Source organism: Crassostrea angulata, chromosome 5, assembly GCF_025612915.1.
Source record: "Crassostrea angulata isolate pt1a10 chromosome 5, ASM2561291v2, whole genome shotgun sequence".
NCBI lineage: Eukaryota > Metazoa > Mollusca > Bivalvia > Ostreida > Ostreidae > Magallana > Magallana angulata.
Genome location: NC_069115.1, coordinates 6,457,400 through 6,477,930, shown reverse-complemented (window position 1 = coordinate 6,477,930; position 20,531 = coordinate 6,457,400). Strand labels below are relative to the sequence as shown.

The following is a 20,531-nucleotide window of genomic DNA, read 5'->3' as shown; positions in this document are numbered from 1 at the left end:
TGAGGCATTACACATTACTAGCATTACTTTGAAAACATGTAATGCATTGCAATGCATTACCATTACATTTAGCATTACCCCAAGCCTGATATATATATATATATATATATATATATATATATATATATATATATATATATATATATATATATATATATATATATATATATACTTAAATAAATAAAACAGAATGCGACAGTCCAAATTAAATAAATTGTTTACTGTTAGCGCTAACAGTAAAACATTTATTTAATTTGGACTGTCGCATTCTGTTTTATTTATTTAAGTATTTTTTGCTGTACCAAGGCTTTATTTATATATATATATATATATATATATATATATATATATATATATATATATATATATATATATATATATATATATATATATATATATATATATATATATATATATATATATAACGTTATTATATGTTTACCTAGCTAATTACTTCAAACCACATTTCGACTACACCTAAAATATCCAATTCAAGCTAAAACCTTGGCAAAACTTTCGCGAGAATAGTCCTGCCACCTGATTGTTAATACCTGCCTATTATTGAAAAGAAAGCACAAAAAAAATCATTGAGTCCGGGGGAAAAATACCATTTTGGAAAGAAGAAAATGTTGTTGCTTAATTGATCGTGCATTTATAAAAGTAGATGCTTTTATGTTCAAAAACAACCTGTGACAATAGTTAATCGGTATACATTTTCCAACAAACATGAATTTGTTTTGTTCTTGAACTTAAATCAGTATTGATAACGTTTTCAAATTGCAATATATATTCATTAGGATGTTATGTAAAATTTTATCATTAGAAAAAAACATAAATTTTTAGATGAAAAGCAATTTCTGGTATCCAGGTGGTATATTGTATGTACGGTATTTCATTAACAACTGCAATACAAAAACTCTACCGTCATAGAACATTCAAAGATAACTTCATGAACAAAACATTTTAAACAAACTCGCTTTACCAATTTACAAACTAAAAGTATTTTCAATGATTTTATTTTCAAAAAATGTGAAATTTTATATCTGCATATGTAATTCTACTGCATCATTAACACTACCATAAAAGAAATAAGTTAATGTGACCAATTACGATTAAAAGCAAGACAACCTCAAATACAATAAAAATATTTACAATACAACGGAGTGAAGATTTTGTATGCAATATTTAAAGAGTGGTTTGTTATTATTATTTTTTAATAAAACAGATCTCATCTATCACAATGACTTTTCCTCGTTTTTTTAAGTCCTATAATTTTATGCAAATTTTTTTAATTAGGTTATAGAGCACGACCTTTTCAGCACATCAACGATGTGTGATTTTAAGTAGTTTTTTTGTCATAAGAGAATTTCATAACTATACATTTTTGTTGTAAAACTCATTAGGATATAGTAGGAGAAGAAGAAAACGCTTAATCAGAGACACAATAGAACAAAGAAATTTTGGTATCAGTCGACCATAACTTATTTTATGATATAAAAATTGAATATGTAAAAAGAGAGATAACAAGGCTACAATATATGTAAGTATTACATATCTGCATATGAAAAAAAACTAATTGAATGAAATATTAATTTTAAGATAGGCGAAATTAAGTCATCACAATAATTTTATCGTGTTACAACAAATGACTGCATATATATCTGCAACAAAAATTATAAACATGTAATGCAATTTAGGAGGATAAACAAATCCGGGTATGCATTATCAAAACATTGAATGTTCTTATAAACTCTTTTGATCTTCTGTATAGTTACATGCCTTTATTTTCCCAACACTCGTCGGAGTGTTTTATTAAGTCACTGATCGTAACACAAGCATTTCTTAAGATTCTGTTTAATGTTTCAACGTCGTCCACTGCATTGTGAGCATTGTATGACCCTGCACCAAAATGGTCTGCCAGATATGCTTGAGTGTGTTTTTTAAGCTGAGGGTATTTATATCGAAAAATATCGAGCGAATCACAGAATCCCGTGAGCGAAGAGTTAAATATATCTGATAGCCTACAATTATGAACAGCTGTAGACAAGACTTGGAAATCAAAGCGCCGGCCATTGTGTGCAACTATCGTGACATCATGAAATTTCTGCAACCAGGTCGTAAAATCGTTGAGTGCGGTCTTTATCCCCACACATTCAACAGGTTTACCTCTGTATAGGAGTGTTTCGCCATTCCAACTTATACCTGTCAGCATCTCTGCATGAGGTGAAATCGAAAGTTCTGGACAAATATATTTTGAAAACCGTTTCTTCGAACTGTATTCCATGGCCGCAATTTGTGTTATATGAGGAATTATTCCTCCACAAACTGAAAAATACATGTCAATTATGTAAAATAGTAATTGTTTTCAAATTCTAGTTATTTCTCTTCTGATGTCAATAACTTACTCAAGCCTGTAGTCTCCAGATCCAAAATAACGATGCTAGGTTCTGTACTTCTCTTCACATGATACCCTCTCTCTGAAACAGTTATCATCATACAATTATAGAAACATTAATATTTTGGTGGCTCGTGTATTGTAGAACACTGTTTACAAACTCCACGAATTATAAGTGATGTAAAGTTATCATACGTGAATCTGCAAAATAACTTTCCAATGAACCTGTAGAAAAAGGATATTTCACAAATTTTGATAATTTCTCAGTACACAACACAATTTTCCGAGGTGGCATGAATATTTATTAAAATATATAACTCTCTACATGTCTATTCACTTAGGATTAGATGTCAGTTGGAATTCTTTCTGTGTAAAATATTGCAGCTTATAAATTATTTTGCATTACTTAATTTTCATAACCCGTTTTAATCTCCAGTATAATGCTATTAATGAAACGGTGCCATGACATTTTTAAAAGCGCAAAACTGTTATGTTTTCGTACCACCTGATTCACTAAATGAACGCCGAACCTTTTATGTGTGATATAAGGGTCGCCTATAATGTGTGATATTAGGGTCGCCTTTTATGTGGGATATTAGGATCGCCTTTTATGTGGGATATTAGGATTGCCTTTTATGTGGGATATTAGGATCGCCTTTTATGTGTGAAATTAGGAATAATCGAGCACATAAGGGACAAGATGCTTTGAGAGGAAATTATACCATATTCAGAATGGCTATTTAACAGTTTTAGACGTTTAAACATTGGTGGACATATGATAAAAAGTTAAAACAGAACAAGAAAATTGCTGCATTATTTTATAGAAACGATTAACTTAATTTATATTTATACTCTATACACAGAGTTGTTCAATCAAAAACTACAAATTTACCCAGTTGATGGGAACAGCCTGGTTTTTCTTCATCAGTTACTTCAAATGATGTCTTTTTTTCTTTCTTTTGTCTTTTCTTTTCTGGTAATTTGACATCTTCAGTGTCTTCATTTATTATTTCGTAAGAAATTTCTTTAACTTTTGATTTTCTTTTAACATGTCTCTTTTCTTTTTTCTCCATTGAAGACAGTTTTTCTCTTTTTGTCAAGTAGTTTTTGACCTTTCAAACTTTTATCATTTCTTTCCAATGATGTTCTTTCGTCTTCTTTTTTTTTCTTTTTTGGTCTTTAACTTTTGTATCCTTAATTCTCTTTTTTAATATTTGCACCAACTCTTTAACACTAAAAAATATTCAATATACGTTTACAACTGCTTTACAGATAAATGCAAGAAAAATGTTTTATATTTTAATTCAAACGAATAAAAATCTGTCTATAAAAAATCAGGGGGGTTTAATTTTACATGCAATTATAGTATTTTTATTTTTTTTTTTTGGGGGGGGGGGTGTATACATTGTTAACAATGCGTAACATGTAAAAGCAAACTATTTTTCAGTTAGTTTAAAATTGGTAATTTCTAGGTAATTTATAGGACATTTTATGTTTAATGCCTGTAAGTTAGCACGTTAGTGTATTCATCTATTACCTCTAAGTAAAATTAAGACTCACCCTGCAAAAAAAAAAAACAAAAACAAAACTCATGTCAATTCAAGTGTACCTTTATTGGTGGAAAATTTGTTTTCATTCAAATGTACATACGTTGTATTAATTGTTGAAGGTTCGTGTTTAGAAGAGCAAGTATTTTCACTTTTTCCAAATTATCTCTTCTTTTAAGAGGACATTGACCATTGTTTGAACAAACTTTAAAGCCATTTCCTAAAGAATGCTTTGTGCCAAATTAATTTGAAATCGACACAATCGATAAAATCGATGAAATCGTATTGAATTTTGTTTAAAATAACACTTAATTGTATGGAAGTTCTGTGTACAGTTTCTATAAACGTTATGAAAAATGCAAAATATTTATTTTAAAATACCAATGAAATTAATAAAATAAATCAAGTCCATCAAAAAAGCGGATCATGCAAGGACAAAATCATTCAAATAAAAGGATTAATAAAATCTTTGTAATTGTTTTAATTAAACATTTTATCTGTGAAACTGTATTTAAAGTTGGTATTTTTTGCTTTGGGGTATTTTTTGCTATTACTGATTAATCACATTTTGTGAACAAATTGTTGCAAAGTAAGAGAATATTCTAAAATTTAGAAATGAATAAATAAATGTTAGTTTTATACCTACATGTTAAATGAATATGAAAATTAATCATGCTTCAGTGCTTATAATGATATAAGATAATTGGGATCATTCTGTTAAATTTAGAATTATTGTATAAACTCACCTTTACGTACTCCTTACTAAGTTGTGGAACATTTGTCTTTTTTTTTTTTTTTTTTTCAATTTTTGGAAATATTTATGATAGTTTAATACTTTTTGTATTCTCTCGATCGTTGCATTAAGTAACTAATAATGTAAAATATGAGTAGGAATAAAATTCTCCCCAAAAATAACTATAAGGGTATGGTATTCTGATAAAAAGACTAAAAATTTCACCAATCACCTGATCAATTCAAGTATATTAAATTGTGATTATTCTGAAATACCAACATTCATGTGTAATGAATTCTCCGCTGATACTTTGGACGTGTTGTGTTTTTTTTTAGTGCTAAGCTAGGAAAGGTGGAAAACTCATTTACACAGTTTTGATAACTAGACACGATCTCTATGCGAGCTCCGATTTTCATAGGATGAGATAAGACCTTAAGACAACAAAACATGATTTAGAATCTGGACAGAATCTTCATTTAAAGGCTTAGATGTTTTATTAAGGGAAAGAGCTATCGAATAAAGCCTTCAGATCCCCTTCTTGTCCCATACTTTGTAGGGCAAAGACTTTTTCTTAATGTCAAATTGTAGATTTTGTAATTTCAAACCTAAACAAGTATTTCATAACCGTTCTTGAGATATCTAGAACGTTTTTAAAAAAATATTTTCTTATCTAAACATATTTTGTTTAATATGTTATAATAAATACCTCAATGAAAAGGATATTATTACGGGCCGCCAGGAGGCGGTCCTTTATTTGATACACATATAAATATTGTAACTGCGTTTCTGCGGGATAGTTTTTTTTTTTATTGAATTAATATTATGCTAATTTTTATGAATTAAAAGTAAATTTGCATGTAGAAACATATGTTTTATGCCTTTTAAAACATTACATATTTTTTGTTTTTCTCGTAAATGAAAATTTGCTCATAGACTGTCGTTTTAGACGCGTTTTTATCGAGACGTTAATATATTCGGAAAGTTTCGGAGTTTTTCAATCTTTTCAAAACATGTATCGGGATCAATCACAACTTTTCGGCCTTTCCGACAGGCTTGGAAAAACACCTCGAATGCATTAACACTACCGGATGTTAGAATTTTATACAAAATAGAGTCGCTTCACATTAAAATAAGGTTCGGCTAAAAAGCCTTATAAGTCGCTTCTGTTTTATATTTTAGGGTATATCATTTACTTTAATGAAGTCTAGCGTACATCTCAACAGATCATAAAATGTGTTATATTTATATCAAGTTTCATAAAAAGGGGGGGGGTGTCATGGTGTGTATATTTATTATATTTCCAATTTTGAGCTAACATGATTTATTTTTAATTATTTCCATGTGGTATGCGGTAGAAAAAATGAAATCATTAAATGACATCCATATCAATTATTTACGCAAAAATATGAAAGACCTGAAATTTGAATTAAACCGAAAATTTGAGCTAACCTGATTTATTTTTAATTCTTTTGAAATAACTATGATTATCTTTACAAACTGAAGTGTGGATAAGATTTATAATTCCATTTAGGAAAAAAATTATCCGGCTTAATTTTTACCCTTTAAATTGTGCAGATTCTACCGGATAAGTATGATCTTACATGTACCTTTAATATAATCCATTTCAATTTTATTATATGGTCCCATGAAATCATATCAACTAATGCATTAAGTTTTAATGCAATATATAATGCAACAAAAAATCGAAACGGTTTGAAATACATAATCTCCAAAAGAATAATGATGAATTGAACTTTGTATTCGAATAATTTACAAATCAATGTGTTCTCCATTACTTCGTACGAAAGCAATGATCATACTATTACCGTTAGAAATGCTTATAGTAACGAACTCTATTCTTAATGATAACAGTAAAATGTTAAAACTCGAACCGTGTTGCTGAAAATATAGTAATTAGAATTTAACATTAAAATTATGACAACGTTAACCAACTCGTATTTTCTTCTTTGTGGTGTGTTTTTTTTATGTTAACAACCAATGATGATTCATACAACGTACAATATTTTTTGCGGACCATTTGACGCTTGCGTCAATCTGATTTTTTGTTTAAAATAAGTTAAAAGATTTCTGATGTTTTCGTTATCAACTTTCGTGTCCCAGCGAGTTCCAGTAGTTTTTTAGTGTTTTTTTAATTTAATTTTTTTAATTAATTTTTATATGATATATTTTTCGCACTCTGTATTACATGGACAAACAAATTCAGAAAACTGTCAATAAATCAGAACTGGAAGTGACGTTATCAATTGTTCTAAAACCGTAAAGACTCAATATTTTTTATTATTTGTTTAAAAAAGATAAAAAAAATATTTGAGGAGTCAACAGGACAAATTTATATGGAAATATAAGAGAAAAAACCAGTATCAAAACAATAAGGTTCTCTGATGAAAGGAGAAAATCTTCGTCAAAAACCTGTTGCATATAGAACTTACTCAATTTGAACGGTTGTCTTTACTTCACTGATAAAAGACCTTTAAAGGAAACAGAATGTTAAGAATCATATCTTTCCTTAATTCAATAAAATTTGATGTTCAATTATTCTTTAGTTTGATTCTACGGATGAAACACTTAATCACCACAATGTGAAAACAACTTCTTTGTTCTTTGTGATTGTGCTTAAAATCAAATAGCTAATTCAAGCAAAACATACAGAATGCATGCATGCGTACCCCTACTGTCAAACAACAATTCTATCATATTTGATAGAATTTTTGTTTTCTATGTTTTCGATCAAAAACGCAGTTCAATGTTAAAGAGAACAAGGATAAATTCATTCTAGTCCTTACCTTTTTCTGTGCCCATTAACACGTTTTCTTGCCAGCAAAGCTTTAAATAGAGGTGTTAGAGATAACGTTCAATACCATTGGCTTATTTGCATTATTTAAATGTAGTATATGCGCATTAGTATTCCACAGTTTTTGAAAACGGAATAAAATTCGTTATTTCCAAGAATCTTGAAAACCAAGCAAATAGAAAAAGAAATTATTCTACTTATAATATAATTTTCAGTGAATCGGTACTTGAATATTAATCACAACTGAGCATTCTGAATGCGTTTATAAAAATTTAAAATAGTATAAAGACTTTATCTTAATCTTTATCTTTGTGCGCGGTCATTAGTTCATACTTAAAAAGTAACCAGCTGTCAAAATAAGCACTCTTCATTTCAGTTATCAATTACATGTACAATCAGTTTCAACCTTAAAAACATTTTCAAACTATTCTATAGAAGTAGTCTGGTTGATAAAAAAATCAATTCCCCCTTCTTCTGAATAATAAATATTCTCTCTTACTGGTCTGAACAAATGCAAGGTTTACAAATAAAAACCCACCATCCTCATTTCTCTAGATAATAAATATCCTCTATTATTGACCTGAACTAATGCAAGGTTGACAAAAAACACTTCCTCTTTCTTAAGATAACATATATTCTCTATCAATTGTTTCTATAAATGTATGATTAATTAAAAAAGCACCTTTCATCTTTCTATATAATAAAGAGTTTGATATTGGTAAAACAAGTAATGGATCTATGTCGATTCGTTTTCCTTAACGAAGAAATGAATAACTAACAAATATCATGATGGGTTATACTGACAGGATAAAATAGCTTATGATAATCTGAACTGAGAGTTGATCAAAATGGTATGAACTACTGACACATTTGACAATTATGTATCGGATGTCTGTCTAACTTTATTTTCATTTTGGTGAAAAAATGGGGTTTTAATTACTTTTTCAAAAATCATTTTAAAAAACCACCTCTTGGGAAAACACACCGCCGATAGATATCCCTTTAAAACGAAACCGAAAATTGATAATTTATAATCACCATGGTTTTCTGAATATTTTCAGAAAATTGGAACAGTTTAGTTGAAAAAGTGTATAAAAAAAAAAAAAAAAAAAAAAAAAAAATTCTAAAACATATATTTTAATCTATTGACTACGTTTATTTCGGTTTTTATAAATCTCAATCAATAAATTGTTGGTTTTGGGAATTTATTTTGTAATGGATATGTAAAGACATGCCTTGGCCAATGACTCTGACATATCGGCTTCAAATACCTTTACAAACACATTCTTTACATACCTTGTCATAAAAAAACAAGACAAATTGAACTAAATGGACCATCCAAAAGTAAAACTATTATATTTGTATTATAACAAAAAACCCTCGTCATGACAGTTTCTCATCGTTTGTTCACTTTTTTCTTTCTTTTAAATGTTAAAAGTTATGAATCATAGTGGTTTGGAAATATAATTATTTACCTTTTAAAAAGATATGATATCTTTAAATCTATTATACATTTTAATGTGTTTACATTAAATCCCTAGACATGAGCTTTATTCAATTTTCAAATTGTGGATTAACTGGCATTGAGATTGACTGATCTGAAACAACATTACTTAGATTAAGACAATCATCTCATCGTAATAATCAATAAGGATAAGTTATTATCCAATACTGGACATTTATAATAATGTAATAACTGTTAAGAAACGCAGAGCTTGAGATTACCATATTTCTGTTAAATCTTTTGGGAACAGATATATATTCTGTGTTCTAAATAGTGAATATTTTAAAATATAACATTTCCAAAAAAAATTAAGAGAGATCCGTAGCCTGATTTTCTAAAAATCCTGACGAAAAAAAAATTATGATAGTTTTACACCCCTATGGCAAATACAGTAGCCTATTTACTTTTGCTTTAAAATGCATTGTAAATATTTTTGGGGACAAATAGTTACTGTTTGCATTCTAAATATAAGGAAATTTTAAAAATCTTGTTACCTTTTAACTAAAGAGCTCGAGAGACCTCATAGCATGATTTTCTGAAAATCCTGACATAAACGGGTTATATGATCTAAACAGTTTTACTACCTTACGACAATTGGCCCATATGCCACAAGGGACAGGGCTGACTCAGAATCAGATTACATTTATTTTCATCAGCATGCGCTTGTATCCTAAATGTCCGCTTGAAGCATAAAAAACTGATAAGATTTTCTTCTGTACGTGTTTGTTTACACCCTACAATTTTTGAAAAGAAAGAAAAAGATAATTGAATTGTTGAATTCTAAAACCACGGCGCTACCATATGGAGCTCATGATATATTCATTGTATTATTGAAAATTTTCACGTAGAATGTATTCTTCGCGAAAACAATGCACTGGATATTTCTTGTCGAATAAACAATTAAGGAGTCACTTTCGGTAAAGCTGTCTACAATCCGTCTGGGTGCTTTGTCCTTTTGGTAACTTAGTTGAAGATTAATTACATTCAGAGTGGTTATTTTGAACTGCCTGAGTATGTTCAATACGATATTTTATTCAAACTTTTTATTGTCAAATGCCTACAAATAAGTCCTACAGGCTGAATTCTATCATATCGAGGTTCAGACCGTCTTCTGTCTTTCAAGTACACTTGTCTATTTTTCTGATGCTGGGAATTGCTTTGATTACTAGTAACTGGGCCTCGTACATCTTTATTAAATATGTTAGTAGACACGTTTCTTGCGTGTATAAAGGACATCGGTGGATACTCATTGATCATCGATATCGTTATAATTTCTTTCAGAAATATTTTATGTCATCTTGTTTGGCTACTTCTTCACACTTGATGACTATGTGTCTTTTTGCAACTACACTGCAATCTTTTGCGTTCTTACGTAACCCATGGCGGACATCCATAATTGTAGTGGTTTTATCCTCGTGACAGCCTTCACAGAGTCTGGTCGATACTTTCCTTGTTTTCCCCTTTTCTTTAATGTAATTACACTGCATACATTTATCTATATTCCATTGTTGTATAAGGTCAATTTTGACTCCTTTCACAAATCTGGTGTATTGAACAGGTAACATGCCACTGCAAGCAAATCCACGAATCATCGTCCGGGTCACCAGATTAAGAAGGTAAGGTGAAGAGGACCACAGCAAAATGTCAGTTTTGTTGGAACTGCAGTTGAATGTCATTGCCGCAACGTCCTTTTTCGCTTACTATTGGACAGGAAATACTCTCATCACAAACTTTGGCGTGATTTTGAACAATCTTTACCAAACGATTACGAGATGTAAAGGCTGTCACAAATATATTTTGTTTAGTCTCCTTTTCTTGAAGTTGAATGTAGGTTTCTTGCGTACCATTTTTCAGACTTCTTCTTTAAAGAGTTTCAAGGTTTTTTTTAAAATTATATCCTCATTATTTATAGGAAAAGCTAACTGTCTGACTTATACCTCTCGATCATCACTAAGACGTCCTATTATCTGAGCTTTCTTCATATCATGGAATGGATATTTTAAATACAGGAAATCTTTTTTGTAGTAGTTCCATGTATAGCGCTTTACCGTAATACATGCAACTTAATTCACATTTTATATATATATATATATATATATATATATATATATATATATATATATATATATATATATATATATATATATATATATATATATATAAACTAAGTTTGTTGTTAGATATTAGCGGAATAATTGTTTTGATTTTAAAGACCAAAAATAAATTCTTAAATATAAATTGCACGTCTCTCTTCAAAAAGATATTGAATTGGAAATATACTACGGTGTTTTATTGAAGAGTGGTTTTTAAATGAATTTAATATTTCCATATTGTTTGATAGGAAATCAGTTTTATTTGGTAAATTTCTAAATCCAAGCATTTGTTCAGTCTGTAATTTAGTATCAATAATTGTTTAATATTATATTTTTGCAACAAAATATAACAACAACTCATACTGGAGTTTTGATCTAATAAAACAAATAATTAAAAACAGGTTTCTGCTTGAAAAATATCTGTTATTGAAAAACTGTTGATACTTACATTTTAGATTATGAAAACCACTGGCAAACAATTCGTGGGAAGTTCTAACAAATTTTATGACATCCACGATGGTTTAAACATTTATTTCTGATGTAAATAAGTGACTTTATAAATTATTATATGTATCTTTTTTCTTTTTCTCTCACTTCCTTTCGACCTTTTTTCTCTCTGTTGTTATCATTTTGCAAGAATATCACTTATTCTAAGCCATGTAGATAATTTATATTATTTAATAATTGATATATTTTCTATAAATTGTTGATTATTTAAATAACTAATTATTAACATAATTTCTATACAATACATGTACAATATCTATTAGAACCATTGTAACAAGAGCTTGGACATTGGGTAGTTGTGTCAAACAGCAATTGACGTAGGCTTGTCTATTTTATTGCTGACCACTCAGTCATGGCTCTTTGAAATCAACAAGATTTGTCTGGCTTTTGAGCTAATAGTATGCAATCGGTGCAAATTTCGCTTGAAACGCGTCATTTTAAACTTGTTTTGACGCAAGAAATAGACAGCTACCGTCCAATTAAAAGTCCAAGGTCTTGTTAAAATGGTTCTACATCGTCTTCTCATTGTCAAAATGTGAAGTAATGGGGGTCATAAAAGGACTTATTTCCGTAATGAGTAATTTTTGGACAGAAAGCAATGCTATCTTTACAGCCATACACCCTATTTATATATATTTATCAATTTCATATTTGTTTTTATGAACAAAGTAAAATGAAATTGAAATTCGGTGACCTTGAATACCATTTGTTCCACATGATCACATACTTTTCAATAGAAATCCCATATTTTTTTTTGGCTATACAAAGAGGAAAATCCCCACAAAATGATTAGGTTCATCTTGTTATATTTACATCCACTAAGTATGATTCCCTCTTACGGAATTTGATTGTAATTCACAGCTCTATAAAACTGACAGGACTGACATCTACAAGATCCAGTTTTAACCAGTTTATCGATCCGGAATCTTTAAAAAAAAACGGCTGCACATTGTGATGATGTCAGACTATTACCTTATAAGACGACTTGGCAATTTCTTTTATCTAACATACTGATGTAAATTAACAAAAATTAAGTTACTATTTACGATTAATTTGTTAAATATAAAGAAGTGAATAAAAACATTAAAAGGCTTCCTTTGATGATTCATGCGGGCTATGATGGTAGCGATCTTTGCAGAAGAAAAATAGCATAACACGCTAAGTTAAACGCGAGTTTTGTATTTTTTTCTGTATTATATCGCTACCTTAACATTCGGCATGAATCACCAAAGAAAGCATTGATTGTTTAAATAATAAATAAGAAGAAAAATTATTTAGATGTATTGGAAATCTGCTAGCATTATTCCTTAATACTTGCAATTTTTTCAATACCACAGATATTTTTAGAGTAAATGAATACAATAGAATGCATCATAGAGAAAATAAATTGAAACTTATGTACTATTTTAAAAAAAACTGAAGTTTAAATCAGTACTATTTTTATATATGATATAGACCATGTTATATCAAATCAACTTGGATACAAAATAGTTTAAAATAATTGAATTATAATGATTATATATTTTTAATGTTTATTAAGCAGACAATTAAAATTTACAAAATGTACGAAACACAGTGTTAAAATAAAAAACAAAAGATCCACACATTAACAAATCATCACATGGCGTGTCTCTTCTGTTTTGTCTTAACTGCATGCTTTGCAACCTAAAATGAAAAAGTTATAAAAAGTTAGATTTTTTGCTTCCAGACTACCTTTCTTGAAATTTGGGAAATAAAAATACCCCGGAAGAATGCGAAGGAATCGCACAGAGAAAATAACCGAAATTTGTAAGAAATAGAAGATTTCTAGGAATTTTAGCTAATTTTTAAAAGATGGACTTCTTTATTAATTTCCTTTTTCCCTCTATATATAATACTGGGAAATGAACAAATTAACATCTGTATTCCTAGTGTTTGTCTAAGATAGGAAATACTTGGATCAATATAGACAGATGATTCACTTACCTTACCTCTCCTAGCATCCTTAGTTCTATTAGTTATCTTTCTACCAACAAATGCTAGCAAAGTGGGTAGAACAACCATTCTTTCAGTCCTTCATTGTAAGTTATTCTCGAAAATCAGGAGGAATCGGAAAGACAAGTCTGGAATCATTAGCAATGCAAAGTTATAATGGCACTATTTAGAAAATGACTGCTTGTTGAAAAAGACCATCAATCTCATGATTAAAACAAGAGGCCCAGGGGCCACATCGCTCACCTGAGCAACAATTGCCTTAATTCTGATCAAATTAGCATTACAGTTTCAAAATATCTTGACAACTAAGTACAGTAGATCTTGCTAAAAAAATTGAAAATCTGCCAATTTTTATCCACCTCTTTCTTTTGGTAAATACCAAGCACCTTTTGTTGTTGTACCTCTAAGAAGATTTTTCTCTATTCCTATATACCCCCCCCCCCCCATTTTGTGGCCCCACTTTTCTCTAGGGTATCATGGTTTCATCAAACTTATATCTGCATAACCTGTGCTTTCACACTAAGTACTGAGTTTTGGACCAAAAAACTTTCCCAGAATATTTTTAAAGATTTTCTCTATATATTCCTATGTAAAAATTCAAACTGCCATCACGGACCCGCCCTACCACTAGGGACTGTGATTTTAAATTTACAATACCAGAGGATGCCTCTACACAAGTTAAAGCTTTTCTGGCCAAATGGTCTTTAAAAAAAGATTTTTAAAGATTTTCTCTATATATTCCTATGTAAAAATTAATCCCCCACTGTGGCCTCACCATACCACTGGACTATTATTTTAAAAAACTGGAATCTATACAATTTTGAAATGCTTCCACTCAGATTTGGGCTTTCCTGGCCTAATAGTTTTGAGAAGAAGATTGATTAGAGATTTTCTCTATGTATAAAAATGTATCCCCCATTGTGGCCCCGCCCTACCCCCAGGGACCATAATTTGAACAAACTTGAATCTACATTATCTGAGGATGGTTTCCCGCCAATTTGAGCTTTCTTGGTCAAATAGTTTTTGAGAAGATTTTTAAAGATTTTCTCTATATATTCCTATGTAAAACTTGATCCCCCAATTGTGGCCCCACCCTATCCCCGGGGACCATGATTTGAACAAAATTGAATCTACACTATCTGAGGGTGCTTCCTGGCCTAATTGAGCTTTTCTGGCCTAATAGTTTTTGAGAAGAAAATTTTTAAAGATTTTCTCTCTATATAAAAATGTATCCCCCATTGTGGCCCTGTCCTACCAACAGGGACCATGATTTGAACAAACTTGAATCTACATTATCTGAGGATGGTTACCTGCCAATTTGAGCTTTCTTGGTCAAATAGTTTTTGAGAAGAAAATTTTTAAAGATTTTCTCTATATATTCCTATGTAAAACTTGATCCCCCAATTGTCGCCCCACCCTACCCCCAGGGACCATGATTTGAACAAACTTGAATCTACACTACCTGAAGATGCTTCCATTCAAATTTGAGCTTTCCTGGCCTAATAGTTTTTGATAAGAAGATTTTCTCTATATATATATTCCTATGTAAAACTTGATCCCCCAATTGTTGCCCCACCCTACCCCGGGGACCATGATTTGAACGAACTTGAATCTACACTACCTGAAGATGATTCCATTATAATTTGAGCTTGACCTTTTTGAGAAGAAGATTTTTTAAGATTTTCCCTATATATTCTTATGTAAATATTCATCCCCCTATTGTGGCCCCACCCTACCTCTGGGGACCATGATTTGATCAAACTTGAATCTATACTATCTGAGGATGCTTCCACTCAAATTTGAGATCTCCTGGTCTAATAGTTTTTTAAGAAGAAGATTTTTAAAGATTTTCTCTATATATTCCTATGTAAAACTTGATCCCCCTATTGTGGCCCCATCCTACCCCCGGGGACCATGATTTAAACAAACTTAAATCTACACTACCTGTGGATACTCCCATTTTAATTTGAGCTTTTCTGGCCCAATAGTTTTTGAGAAGAAGATTTTTAAAGATTTTCTCTATATATTCCTATGTAAAACTTGATCCCCTTCTTGTGGCCCCTCCCTTCCCCCGGGACCATGATTTGAACAATTTTAAATCTACACTACCTGAGGATGCCTCCACACAAGTTTTAGCTTTTCAGGCAGAATAGTTTTTGAGAAGATTTTTGAAAAATACCAACAAATTTTTAATAATTCTCAATTATCTCCCCTTTAAAGAGGGCCTGGCCCTTCATTTGAACAAACTTGAATCCCCTTCACCTAGTGGTGCTTTGTGCCAAATTTGGATGAAATCTGCCCAGTGGTTCTTGAGAAGAAGATGAAAATGTGAAAAGTTAACAACGACGACAATGACAGACAACGGACAAATTGTGATCAGAAAAGCTCACTTGAGCCTTTGGCTCAGGTGAGCTAAAAATAATGTATAAAATACATTTTTCATTTTCTTTGCTGATAATGAATATAAACAGTCTGCATATTGAGAAATACAATGAAGTCCTCCACTAATATTGTTAATTTCATGCACCCTGATGTGTTCTGAGTAGAAGATTTTTACAGATTAACTCTATATATATTCCTTTGTAAAACTTCAATCCCCCATTGTGGCCTCACATATCTGAGGATATATTTAACATGTTTCAGCATTTCTGGCCAAATGGTTTTTAAGAAGAAGATTTGAAAAGATTAACTCTATATATTCCTGTATAAAAATTCAATCCCATCTCACCACAGAGGACCATGATTTAAACAAACTTGATTCTACACTATCTGAGGATGTATCTACACGTTTCAGCTTTTTTGGCCAAAAAGATTTTGAGAAGATTTTTGAAAAATATCAATTTTTTTTTCAATAAATCCCTATTATCCCCCTTAAAAAAGATTTGGCCCTTCATTTTAACAAACTTGAAACTCCTTCACCCAATGATGCCTTGTGCCCTTTGGTTGAGATTGGCCCATTGGTTCTGGAGAAGAAGTCAAAAATGTAAAAAAGTTCACAGACAGACAGACAGGAAGGCAGATGGACAGACAGATGGATAGACAAACAGACACCGAACAAAACGTGATTAGGTAAGCTCTCTTGAGCTTTCAGCTCATGTGAGCTAACAACCATACATTACAAAATTTTGTGAATAATTAAAATGTTTTCCTTTGAAAAATTGGATTCCCCATGTGGCCACACCCAAATTTCAATATTTTGATTTTAACAAATTTGAATCTATATTATCTGAGGTTGCTATCACTTGAACAACAGCTTTTCTGGGCAAATGGTTTTTTAAGAAGATTTTTAAAGATTTCTCTCTATATATTCCTATGTAAACATTCAAACCCTCATTAGGCCACATAAAATTAATTCTCTGGTTCTCAGGCCAAATTTTCCAAAATTAGATGAGGGAGGGAGGCTTTTTTTTTTCTTTTTTATTGGTAAAAAAACAGATGAGGGAGGCTTTTTTTTATTTGGGAAAGAAATTAACTACCTAAAATTTAAAAAACAAGATTTTCTTTATTCAATCTGCTGTTTTATTATTTAATAAGGATATCTATTCTAATATATCTAATATTTTAACAGACAAAAACACCCCAATGTATGTTTGAAAATACAGTCCAACTTTCAAAGAACAACAATGATATCTAATATTGAAGTCAAACAAAAAAACATCTATTCTTTTATAAGTGAACTGTTTGATTTCATTTTTTTCTGCTTCTTTGCCTTGGAGGTTTGAACATTCTTCCGTTTAAACGGGGGGCTGTCATTGTGAAACAACACAATCATGACACATCGGGTACTGTCCTTCTTCTGTATTTGTGTCGTGTGTCCAACAGTGATAGCATACTGGGGGAAATACACCACAGCTGTACGTGTAGTAGGGGGTCTCATTTGGAGATGCACAAGTCAAATTTTATCTCATATAAACTTTCTACAAGAGAGCGCATATTGAGGGTCTTTCTCAGGATTATCAGGTTTTAAATTCCCAAATTCAGATCCACATGAAAACTGATAAGGTCCAATGATTTTGGTAAGCAAGGCACTTAATTTCTTGGGCACCAAGTTTAGTAGCACTATATAACTTTTAAGACTCTGGGTTTCAGGCAGTCTATGCAGGTTCCCATTTGTTTCACTGTTTTGGCAGTCTGAGCAGATAGACTAAATGGAATTCCATGTCTGCTTGCAATTGATTAAACTCGTTTAGATGATAAAGAAGGACAGTGTTCCTCTTGAGTATTGGTTCAAAAAACCTCACTGAATTCTTTGTAGTGTCCTTCTTCTCCTTTAATAAATGACAGGCATTTAAAAATAAAGAAAAATACCAATCCACTTTACAAAACGTAAAATGACATAAATGGTGTTTATTCTAAAATACCTTGCACTGGATCAGGAAAGTTGTGTAACTGGCTATCTCAAGATATATCGTTATGCAATCTTGGGTGTCAACTGCAAACTGACAAAGAAACGGAGGCACCAAGTAATATTTCTGGGGAGGTCCAACTTTCCCCATCGAATTTCATCGATTTCACTCCCTCGTACAGGTGTAACAAAAAACATCCATCGGAAAAAATCTCAATTATAGTCCACGGTAGAATTAAAAGGGTTCCATGGCGGATATAAATCGAAACAGCACACATTTTGATTCGTTTTAAGTCCAAAATTTCCATCGACCCCATTTTCACTAGTATTGTCTATATCATCGGGAGGTTTTGATCATAAAGTTTTTACTTACGAAAATAAGCGACTTAATGATTAAGACTATACCGGAAGCTGCGTATTAGAAACGAAAGTAAAACTATATACAAACCGAAAGCGGAAACTTTTTTTTCCCGGATAGGTCTCCGCATTATCAACTTTTTATTTTATTGAAAATGCGATAAAATTTGCAATGCCGCACCCTCAAAACGGATGCGCGCGGGCCTGAGAACCGTAATTTCAATTTTATTTAGCCTTATGGCCCCATCTTACCCCTAGGGAAAATGATTTGAACAAACTTTGGTTTCTTTGAAGAAAATTTTATTATATTCCTATGTAAAAATTTGATCCCCCATTGTGGCCCCACCCTTCATCCTGGGGGGTCATGATTTTCATAACTTTGAATCTACTATATCTGAGGATGCTTCCACACAAGGTTCAGTTTGGTTTTTTTGCCATATGGTTCTTGAGAAGAAGATTTTTGAAAATTTCTCAAAATTTTTCAATCATTCATAATTATCTCTCCTTTAAAGAAGCGTGATCCTTTATTTTCACAACTTTCATTCCCCTTTGATGAAGGATGCTTTGTGTCACGCTTGTTTGAATTGGCCCAGTGGTTCTAGAGAAGAAGTCAAAAATGTCAAAAGTTTACAGATGGATAGAAAGACGGACGCCAGACAAAAAGTGATCAGAAAAGCTCACTTTAGCTTTCAGCTCAGGTGAGCTAATAAAAAAAGCTTAGTGATGAAAAGGTTACATTAATTTGCTACTTTTTTTCTTTAAAGATGATGCGTCTTGCTAAAAAAATGACACAGATGTAGTAAACAATACTTACTTCTTTCTTTAATTATGCTTCTGATCGTGTAATCTACATTAAGTCACGGTTTTGGATGCAACCAAGCCAATACAGAAATTCACAAATCTCTCCTCTATCCTCTGCTTTAAGCATGTCAAAAGATCTGGTATAGTGGATAATTCCTTGACTTTTGAGTGGCAAAGTCAGGAGTTCAAAATCTTCCTTTGTTACTTTCAGATAAACAAATATTATCTAAAAAAAAAAATGTAGAATTATATAAACAAGAGGATATTGGGCCACATTTCTCACCCAAGCCATAATAGCGAAAATAAAATCAGCTCTAATGAGTCATATATACATAACATCTGGTCAAAGTACATGTAGAAGAATAGTTCCTAATTGAAAGGTTTTCAAATATTTCTGCAGATATCTTATTTTAGGCATTAAGCACCCTTTATAACAGGATGATTTCAAAGCAATATCACATATATATATTTTTTCCTAATTGTTAAATTTGACCTCTCCATTGTAGCTCCATCCTATCCCTGAGGAAAATGATTAAAACAAGAGGCCCATGGGCCACATCGCTCACCTGAGGAGTTTGATAAAATTAGCTAAAGATACTTCACTACACCGCGACTTATACTTTTTAAGACACTACGTCACAAGATGGCGATTTAAATGTTTTGTTAAACTGTTTGTATCAATCGATTCAGATGTATATCATAATAGCTCAGTGGTTAAAGTATCAGGCTTGTGAACCGCAGGTCATGAGTTCGAAACCGCCTAGGGCTTTTGTTCATGTTTACGGAATGAAATTTGTGAAAATTTCATTTTTTATCTAAAATTGCACATTTTTCGCCTATTTGACACATATGTTTCTTATCCATCATGCTATCTATCATAATCAGGTATTTTTCTGCGGATTTGAGAAACTATTTCAAGTTGTAGTGAGGCACCTTAATGGAGTCATAATACAAACTATCAGGACAATGTAGTATGATACATGTACATCCTGTATAAACAACCCCCCCCCCCAGACATTCATTAGTTTCTGAGAAGAAATTTTACTCAATATATTCCTTTGTAAAAAAAAAAAATTGCCCCCCCCCCTTTGTAGAGGCCCCACCCTGACCCCTGGGGGTCATGAGTTTCACCTTTCCTGACTAATTAGTTTCTTCGAAGAAGATTTTTAAACATTTATTGCATATATTCTAATGTGAAAATTGCCCCCCCCCCCCCTCTGGCCCCATCCATGATTTTCACAACTGTAAATAAACATTATCTGAGGATGCTTCCAAACAAGTTTCAGTTTTCCTGGATGATTTAAGTTTTTAAGAAAAAGATTTTTAAAGATTTACTCTATATATTCCTATGTAAAAATATCAACCCCACTGTGGCCCCATCCTAGGTCCAAGGGTCATGATTTTCACAACTTTGAATTTACCCTACCTGAGGATGCTTTCACATACATATTGTAAGTTTCAGC

At 31.3% G+C, this 20,531-nt stretch overlaps 2 protein-coding genes across 4 annotated transcripts in view; both read right to left on the bottom strand.

Moving 5' to 3' along the window:
* Positions 1–450: 450 nt before the first annotated feature.
* On the bottom strand, positions 451–5,287 carry LOC128184629 (DNA polymerase III PolC-type-like). Its single transcript, XM_052854185.1, has 4 exons — positions 3,933–5,287; positions 3,288–3,628; positions 2,406–2,477; positions 451–2,325 (listed from the first exon to the last, which is right to left on the bottom strand). Exons 2-4 carry the CDS (start codon positions 3,466–3,468, stop codon positions 1,772–1,774), a joined length of 807 nt encoding a protein of 268 aa, XP_052710145.1. The 5' UTR covers positions 3,469–3,628; positions 3,933–5,287; the 3' UTR covers positions 451–1,771.
* A 7,751-nt stretch (positions 5,288–13,038) lies between these two features.
* Positions 13,039–20,531, bottom strand: part of LOC128184209 (uncharacterized) — a 33,848-nt gene continuing 26,355 nt past the window's right edge. The window contains exons 7-9 of one of the 3 annotated variants that reach the window (XR_008243705.1): positions 19,082–19,294; positions 13,557–13,693; positions 13,039–13,256 (exon numbers count right to left, since the gene is read on the bottom strand). Coding sequence is in view for 1 of the 3 variants with exons in the window: in XM_052853580.1 (XP_052709540.1) it covers positions 19,115–19,294 (180 nt within the window). In the remaining 2 variants the exon portion in view is untranslated. Of the gene's footprint in view, positions 13,257–13,556; positions 13,694–18,566; positions 18,866–19,081; positions 19,295–20,531 lie in introns of those variants that run through there. The other 2 variants (XR_008243706.1, XM_052853580.1) reach the window with 2 other exon arrangements.